The following is a 9,188-nucleotide window of genomic DNA, read 5'->3' as shown; positions in this document are numbered from 1 at the left end:
GCGAGCTTTTAGCTCCCTCCTGCCGTATGCGCTCCCGTATGGGACAAAACGTAGTGTGAACCCAGCCTAACCCTGCTTCACCTGTTCCCTGGTGCCTGAGCAACATTGCAATTTACTACAGCAAAGGTGTCTGCCTGCCATGTACCTGTTTCCAGACCTGTCATCTTGACTCTGTATCTGCCTGATCCTCCTGTGCCTTCCTGACCTGCTGTGTATGACCTGGGCTGTCAACCACGCCTCTGTATTCTGAGCAAGCTAACACTACCTGGCTGCATCTGAGCTACTCTGCTCTGCTATAAACACAAACTCAGCTCTGCTACATCAGACTGTTTGCTGCATTATCATCATCTACAGCCTTCAGAGGAATTCTGGGGGAGATTTATCAAAACCTGTGCAAAGAAAAAGTTGCCCTTTGCAACCAATCAGATCGCTTCTTTCATTTATGAAAAGGCCTGTGAAAAATGAAAGAAGCGATCTGATTGGTTGCTATGGCCAACTCAGCAACTTTTCCTCTGGACAGGTTTTGATAAATCTCCCCCTCTGGGTTCTCTAAACACAGAATTCTATCCAAATTCAAGCCCCATTGAGTTCAATAGGATTCCACCAGCAATTTTGCAAAAGGACTCAGACAATTGAATTTTTACGTTTTCATTTATTCCTCCTCGCCTTCTAAAAATCATAACTCTTTTATATTTTCATCCACAGACTAGTATGAGGGCTTTTTTTTTGCGCGACCAGTTTTCCTTTGTAATGACATGACTCATTATATCATAAAATGTATGGCGCAACCAAAAAACACTATTTTTGTGGGGAAATTAAAAAGAAAAACGCAATTTTGCTAATTTTGGAAGGTTTCGTTTTCACGCCGTACAATTTATGGTAAAAATGACATGTGTTCTTTATTCTGAGGGTCAATACGGTTAAAATGATACCCATTATTACATACTTTTATATTATTGTTGCGCTTAAAAAAAATCACAAACTTTTTAACCAAATTAGTACGTTTATAATCCCTTTATTTTGATGACCTCTAACTTTTTTATTTTTCCGTATAAGCGGCGGTATGGGGGCTCATTTTTTGCGCCATGATCTGTACTTTTTTTTGATACCACATTTGCGTATAAAAAACTTTTAATACATTTTTTATAATTTTTTTTAATAAAATGTATTAAAAAAGTAGCAATTTTGGACTTTTTTTTTTCCGTTCACGCCGTTCACCGTACGGGATCATTAACATTTTATTTTAATAGTTCGGACATTTACGCACGCGGCGATACCAAATATGTCTATAAAATTTCTTTTTTACGCTTTTTGGGGGTAAAATAGGAAAAAACGGACGTTTTACTTTTTTATTGGGGGAGAGGATTTTTCACTTTTTTTTTACTTTTACTTTTAAATTTTTTTCTACACTTGAATAGTCCCCATAGGGGACTATTCATAGCAATACCATGATTGCTAATACTGATCTGTTCTATGTATAGGACATAGAACAGATCAGTGTTTTCGGTCATCTTCTGCTCTGGTCTGCTCGATCTCAGACCAGAGCAGAAGACGCCGGGAGCCGCAAGGAGGCAGGTGAGGGGACCTCCGTGCGGCGTTCTGAATGATCGGATCCCCGCAGCAGCGCTGCTGAACTAATTTATGCAGGAAAAGTCATCAACTGCCGAGCCGAGAAGTTCGTGACGAATCGAATTTACTGTAAGTTCGCTCATCTCTACTTGAGACCCCAATTTCAAAGGTGTACCCCTAGATGTGCATTGCTCTGGTGTGCTGGTGACTTGTCAGAATCCAGTAATAAAGGACAGTAACACCTTTATATTATCTGATATGTCCTGCATAGAAATCCCACGTGGTCTCTTGGTGCGGCAGGAACAGTTCTGTCTCCTTAAAACTCTGATGCACCGGGGTCACATATGGGACGGTTACCCTCAGGGGACTCGTTGCTTTCAGCTATACATTTACATGCAGCAGAAAACCTCATCCTTACTGCAATTGCAAAACTATTGCACTCCTTATGGTAAATAAAAAAAAATCTTTCTAATGTACTTTGTTAAAAAAAAAAAGTAGTTTTCTATGTTTTATTTGTGTTTATAAAAGCATCCACTAGGTGTCTCCCTACTTGTCCAGATCACACACCCCCCCCTCTCTTCCACAGACTTTGGACTCCTGCTGGCCTGGCAGAAGTCCAAAATCAGGAAATGCAGTCTGGAGTTCTGAGGTGTGTGTGCAGCCTTATACAATCATAGCTCATCACACACTGAACTGCTCTGGGCTGTGTGTAGCAGAGTGAGGGAGGAAGTCCTCCCCTGTATGGCTTCAGATGATGTCACACCTGCTGGGTAACGCCCCTTCCCAGTCTGTGAATCTGACTGAGCAGAAAATACAGAGCAATATCAAAGAAGAAAACTAAAAATTTAATAAAAATAAAGGCTGGGGGTGGTTTATCTTGATGGGGGCAGTGAACTGGGAGGATTATAAAATTTAATCATGACAGGTACTCCACAATTGTGGTTTTGGTTCACAGTTCTTCAAAAGTTCCTGGAACTATTTTATTTTAAATTAGAAACCAAGTGGCAAATGCAGTGATGAGACTCCACCCCCCCTCTCTTTCTGTAAAAGCTAGTGCATGACCGTATCCTAATATCATTATCATCTTTAATCATTTTTCCAACCAATGCAACACTAAAACTGCCAGCCTGCCCAGACAGAAAATGCAGTGATGAGACTCCACCTCCTTTCTCTTTATAAAAACTGGTGTGTGACTGTACCCTAATATTCTGATCTTCTTTAACAATCTGAGACAGTGTTTTCCAGCCAATGCAACACTACAACTCCCAGCCAAAGGCTGTCTGAGCATGCTGGGAGCTGAAGTGTTGCAACAGCTGGAGGCACTCTGATTAGAGACCACAGATCTAGAGATGAATATTACAGGGTCACATGTGACATGATGCTAAAAGAGGGCGGAGATTTGACTATTGGATAGTCATGCACGTAGACATTGTCCAGGATTACACATGAGATCTTGACTGACGCATCTCTGTACAATAAATCTTCTTCACGGGGTTTAAGAAAAACAACATTTATTACACAGAACATTTCCCTCAATATAACATTAAATACAAGTCATCCCACCCCCCCACAGCTTAGTTCCTCATGGCTAACATAGCGTTAATATCCCAGATAAGATTCCGTAACTGATCCATAATTTGTTTCAACTGTTGGTTCTTCTGTTTTAATTTCTGCCAATAAAAGAAAAGGAATAAATTATAGATAAAATAATAAAATATAATAAAAATATAATAAAATAATAAATAATAAAATATTAGCAAAATATAATAAGAACATCATCCAAAAAGGTTGCTGTATTACTGGTATCATGGCTCCGAGCGCTGAGGTTACTGATTGGCTGCATCACTCACATGATTGCAGATAGTAAAGAAGACCAGGATCACAGATTTTTTTTTTCCTGTTTTATTAATTTTGGGGCTATATTTTTTTTTAAATACAAAACCCCTGTCTTTCTATCTACCCATATCATGCACACTCACCATCACCAGTCCTACAGCGATATCTTTTTCATTCCACCACAGCTGCATCCATTGTTTTCATTACTGTAACTGGGTCATGTGACCATTAGCTTGACCCACAGAAATTGACCTGACGCTGAAATTAATCCACTGTAAGAATGAACTTGTTCTTTCTTTCAGCGGCATTACGGGCGGACTGCATTGCAGTCAATGGTAACATTGCAGGTCAGCGTGGGCCTACTGCCGAAGGATATTGGCCGTCGCCGCCTGGCGGTATCTCCAAGAGCAATTCCTCATGAGAATTCCGTAAACACAGATTCTGTAGTGTGAACATGCCCCAATACTAGCCTATGCTGCACTATATAAGCATAATGAAAAATAAAAAATGAATCCCAGAATTCTAACTATACAGAAATGGACTCCTTAAAGGGGTTCTCCAGTGCTTAGACATCTTATCCTCTATCCAAAGGATAGGGGATAAGATGCCTGATCGCGGGAGTCCCGCCGCTGGGGACCCCCGGGATCATGCACGCGGCACCCTGTTTGTAATCCGTCCCCAGAGCGTGTTTGCTCCGGGACTGATTACCGGCGACTAAAGGGCGGGCGGCGTGTGAAGTCACCGCCCCCATGTGATGTCACGCTCCGCCCCTCAACGGAAGCTTACAGCTATCACGCCCCCTCCCGTAGGCTTGCATTGAGGGGCGGAGCGTGACATCACATGGGGGCGTGACTTCACACACCGCCCGCCCTGTAGTCACCGGTAATCAGTCCCGGAGCAAACACGCTCCGTGGACTGATTACAAACGGGGTGCCGCGTGGATGATCCCGGGGGTCCCCAGTGGCGGGACTCCCGCGATCAGGCATCTTATCCCCTATTCTTTGGATAGGGGATAAGATGTCTAGGGGCAGAGTACCCCTTTAAAGAGGGTTAAAGGGATTAGTTGGCAGAACTGAAAAATAAAATAAAAATAAATAAATCGCTGGCCAAAGCGTTGCCCCCTATTGGGCCCGGGCACCAGGAAGAAGACTAGGGATTGACACTTCACTTTGCCGTTTATCCAAGTACTGGCTGAGGCAGGGCAATGCTTCAGCCATCTATTCGCTGAGCTGCAGAGTGACGTATTGGGCCCCAGAAGCAGGAAGAGGATAGCACTGGGAACCTGAACAGGACATTCTAGACACCTCCGAAGGTTTTTATTTTAATTTTTTTAAACCCCCTCTGGCTGCAAAATCTTTTTAAAGGGGTTAGCCAACCTTATAAAACAAATGGCTTAGTTATCAATATTAGATTGGCAGGGGTCTGACTCCCGACACCATGTTTGTATGGGACACGATGCCTATGCCGGTGACGTAAAGTATTTTCCAATCTGTGAAAAGTGCCATACGCACGCGTGAGTCTACGCTATTAGCATACACCTAGCGTAAGCTACGTTAGTAGCGTAAACCTGCGCATGCGCAGTAGTAAATTTAGCTTATTGGAAAATACTTTAGATCATAGGCTTACGTTAATAACTTATCTCTTAGCTAATTTTGTAACTTACGCTAAAAACCCTGCGCATGCGCGCTAGGTTTTTCCACAGCTACGCTAAGAGATAAGCTATTAACGTAAGCCTATGATCTAAAGTATTTTCCAATAAGCTAAATTTACTACTGCGTATGCGCAGGTTTACGCTACTAACGTAGCCTGCGCTAGGTGTACGCTAATAGCGTAGACTGGCGCATGTGTATGGCACTTTTCACAGATTGGAAAAATACTTTACATCACCGGCACTACACCTGACTAGTGCTGTACTATTAGTGCCAACTACTGCAGCGCTCCCCCCTCCCCCATGTGAACTGGACATTGATTCAGTACCTTGTGCCATCATTACTAACAGTACAGCCCCTGATGGGTGGGTGATGCAGGTGACTCTGTCCAATCTAATACTGATGGCCTATTCTTAGGACACTATCATTTTTTTTATGGCAGGATAACCCCTCTAGGTTTGTGTACTTGTTCATGTACTTTCTCCTTGGTGTAACATTCTGTACATTACCTTATTTACTTCCAGAATTTCCCTCCTTTCTTCACTCACATACCGGAGCTGACTGGCCGGGCCACGGTCGTCATTTTTCCAGTAGTCGTCTTCTATGTACGGAATTAGTTGCTACAAAAGATAAGATATAAAATATAGATTGTTGCCCAACACGGTATACGTAATATAGGTCAGGAAGGGGCGGCGCACACATACAGGTCACATGGTAAAGATCGCTGCTCCATTCACTTCTGAATTGTTTCTTACAAACAGTGTCAATAAGCTGCAGCGAAAGCAGGTAAAACGTAACTATACACAAGAGTAAATAAATGTTTCTCAATCAGTGTGCCTACAGATGAAAGAGCGCAGATCGAACGGGACAGAGGCAGGTAGGGACCCTCCGCCCATCCTCTCAGCTGATCAGGACCCCTAAGCTACCGATACTAGATTTTTGGGGTTGGGGGAAGAGGAGAGGACACAAATTACTGTGACACACAGAGAGATGGAGAAACAGTAATAACTAAGACAAGGAGGAGATGAAACATGAATGACTGATCATATGACACGGTATGTGACATAACTATTTATTTACCTACCTACCTCATATATATCTACCTCATATCTACCTACCCATCTCATATCATTCTACCTACCTCATATCTATCCACTTACCTGTCTACCTACCCATCTCATATCCTTCTACCTACCTCATATGCTTCTACCTACCTCATAACTATCCACTTGCCTGCATACCTACCTATCTCATATCTACCTATCTATCTCATATCCTTCTACCTACCTCATATTTATCTCTCTCTCTCATATATCTATCTTGCTGTGCAGAATATCCCGCCCCACCCTGCACCATCATAGATGCAGTAATTCGGCCCGTGACTCCTCCTCCTATGCGGTACAACTGTTGCGCACCTCTACAGACACGGGTTCCAGTCCAGCGCAGTTCTCGTTGCACTTGTCATACACCAGCCTGAGCTTACGGAAGAGGATGGAGAGCTGCCGCAGGTGTTCCTGGAGCTTCCCCAGCCGGTCCTGGTAGGTTCCCATATGATAGGAGACGCCATTCGGGAGCTGTTGGAGAGAAAGTGGGCGATCACTAATGAGATATGGCGGCTGACGGACATTACACCGCAGTGCATGCAGCGTAACAGAGAATTTGTTCAAACTGTACGGTAAAGTTGTTAGTATGTAAGAAACTCAAAACTAAGGCAGAGTCGGGTGGGTTTTTTTTTGTCCCACTCTATTTTAAGTTTTTGCATTTCATTATTTCATATATTTCCGGACATAGATTCCTTCCCGTTCACATGGCAGAATTTCCGAGCGACATTTTTCCACTGGAAAATTCTGCTTTGGGGTACAGTCCCGTGTGGCGCTTATGCAGCATATTTCACACTGCGCAAAATGTGTATATCCTCCATTGAGCGCACACACACAGGGCTACCCACCGGCAGAGCTGCGTGTTCAGTGAGGTTTGGATGCGGTTCCGTGCGGCGGTGTGACTGTGACATGTGGCCCCCACCTACAAACCTCAATGAACACAGGGCTACAGTGTGGTAGACCAGTGTGTATGCTCAACGGAGAATTCACAGCTCATTTCCCACTGCGCAGCGTGAAATACTCTACATAAGCGGTACGTGGGACCGTACCCTTCAAGGGACACACTATTCTGCTTTACAGCCGGCTCCCTCTCACTCCCCAACTCCTAATCATAACCCTTACCCCTAATCCTTGTTCATAGTCCTAACCTCTAATCCTAACCCCTAATCCTTGTTCATAGTCCTAACCTCTAATCCTAACCCTTACCCCTAATCCTTGTTCATAGTCCTAACCTCTAATCCTAACCCTTACCCCTAATCCTAACCCCTAATCCTTGTTCATAGTCCTAACCTCTAATCCTAACCCTTACCCCTAATCCTAACCCTTACCCCTAATCCTAACCCCTAATCCTTGTTCATAGTCCTAACCTCTAATCCTAACCCTTACCCCTAATCCTTACCCCTAATCCTTTTTCATAGTCCTAACCCTTACCCCTAATCCTAACCCTTACCCCTAATCCTTACCCCTAATCCTTTTTCAGTCCTAACCCTTACCCCTAATCCTAACCCCTAATCCTTGTTCATAGCCCTAACCTCTAATCCTAACCCTTACCCCTAATCCTTACCCCTAATCCTTGTTCATAGTCCTAACCCTTACCCCTAATCCTTGTTCATAGTCCTAACCTCTAATCCTAACCTCTATCCCTAACTACTAACCCCCTAATCATAACCATAACCCCTAATCCTTGCTCATAGCCTTAACCTCTAATCCTGAACCCTAACCTCTATCCCTAATCCTAACCCCTAATCCCTAGTGTAAATGGGCCCCTTTAAGGGCAAGTCCAAAGTTGGGATCACCAGCGCCATCTTCAGTTCCAGCGTGGAAAGACGCAGGCCTAGGTGGATGGAGGGGTTACCAAGGCAACCGTACCACGCTTAGTGAAGTTCCACTTTTCTAGTGAACAGCAGCGTGGCACGGTTGCCTCGAGAACAGTAGGAGCTAAAGTTGCCTTGAAACTTCAGAATTGTCCTTTATTTGGGGTTCCCCAACCAGTGTGCCTCCAGCTGTTGCAAAACTACAACTCCCAGCGTGCCCGGACAGCCGAAGGCTGTCCGGGCACGCTGGGAGTTGTAGTTTTGCAACAGCTGGAGGCACCCTGGCTGGGGAGACACTGATGGACACATAAAACCCAATGCTGTAGATGCGTGCGGCCCCTTTAAGAGGACGCCATTGTGGCCCCCAGGGGCCCTAACACATAGATCCTGGCACCTGCATGTTGCGGAGCAGCTGGAAGATCTCCATGGTCCTGAACACGATGTCCTGCACAGTCTCCTGCCCGATCCGGCACAGGGATGCCGTATTCACTTCCCGGGTGGCGGCGGCAGCGGCGGCTGCAGAGGGCGGAGGACCGGGGAACCCACCAGTGGCGGCGGCTGCTGCGGCGGCGGCTCCGGGCATCCCCGCTCCTGATAACGGCGGCGTGGACATAGCGGAAGATAGCCCTAGTAATCAGCACTGCCGGTAACCGGATACAGCTACAGAACTGCTCCGTGACCTTCTCAACATGGCGTCTTTCGCCGACACGTTCGATGTTTTGATCATGATAATTTTGCCTCCTTCCAGCCGCCGTAGACAGTCGTAAGATGGCGCTTTTGATGGCTCTGCCAGCCACAACATGGCGCCTGAAACCGGAAGTGGGTGTAAAATAGTAAAACTGTTTACTTGTTTAACATTTTTATTAAATTTTAATAACCAATATAATTTACACAGCCTTTTTTTTATTATTATAGAATGTTCTGCTTCAATACATTTAAATAAAGTTTTTCTTTTTCCAATCAAATTACCTGTGGGTAAATGATTTCCACACTGTGAACCTACAGATGTTGCAAAACTACAACTCCTGCTGTACAGGGCAAAGACAGCATGCTGGGTGTTATAGTTTTGGAGGTTCACAGTTTGGAGATCACTGCCTTAGAGAGACATGCTGGGGGTTGTAGTTGTGGAACATCTGGAGGTTCATAGTTTGGAGACCACTGGCCTAAGTTATTGAATCTCCAGACTATGGTTTTATATTATTGTGCTAAATAACTCTTTG

General features: G+C 44.5%; 1 protein-coding gene across 1 annotated transcript; it reads right to left on the bottom strand.

The window, feature by feature from the left end:
• Positions 1–3,058: 3,058 nt before the first annotated feature.
• MED30 (mediator complex subunit 30) lies at positions 3,059–8,727 on the bottom strand. The gene is made up of 4 exons (XM_056518638.1): positions 8,363–8,727; positions 6,470–6,628; positions 5,564–5,674; positions 3,059–3,239 (listed from the first exon to the last, which is right to left on the bottom strand). Exons 1-4 carry the CDS (start codon positions 8,579–8,581, stop codon positions 3,144–3,146), a joined length of 585 nt encoding a protein of 194 aa, XP_056374613.1. The 5' UTR covers positions 8,582–8,727; the 3' UTR covers positions 3,059–3,143.
• Between the last annotated feature and the right edge of the window lie 461 nt (positions 8,728–9,188).

This window comes from Hyla sarda, chromosome 5 (assembly GCF_029499605.1).
Source record: "Hyla sarda isolate aHylSar1 chromosome 5, aHylSar1.hap1, whole genome shotgun sequence".
Taxonomy (NCBI): domain Eukaryota; kingdom Metazoa; phylum Chordata; class Amphibia; order Anura; family Hylidae; genus Hyla; species Hyla sarda.
The sequence above is the reverse complement of the archived record's forward strand: the minus strand, read 5'-3'. Positions and strand labels throughout refer to the sequence as shown.

Excerpts from the sequence above, each read along its gene's own strand:
- MED30 (XM_056518638.1), bottom strand. The coding sequence starts at position 8,581 with ATGTCCACGCCGCCGTTATCAGGAGCGGGGATGCCCGGAGCCGCCGCC. Across the intron at positions 5,675-6,469 it reads TGGAACCCGTGTCTGTAGAG|CAACTAATTCCGTACATAGA; the intron begins GTGCGCAACAGT and ends TATCTTTTGTAG. Across the intron at positions 3,240-5,563 it reads AAATTCTGGAAGTAAATAAG|AAATTAAAACAGAAGAACCA; the intron begins GTAATGTACAGA and ends TTTTATTGGCAG.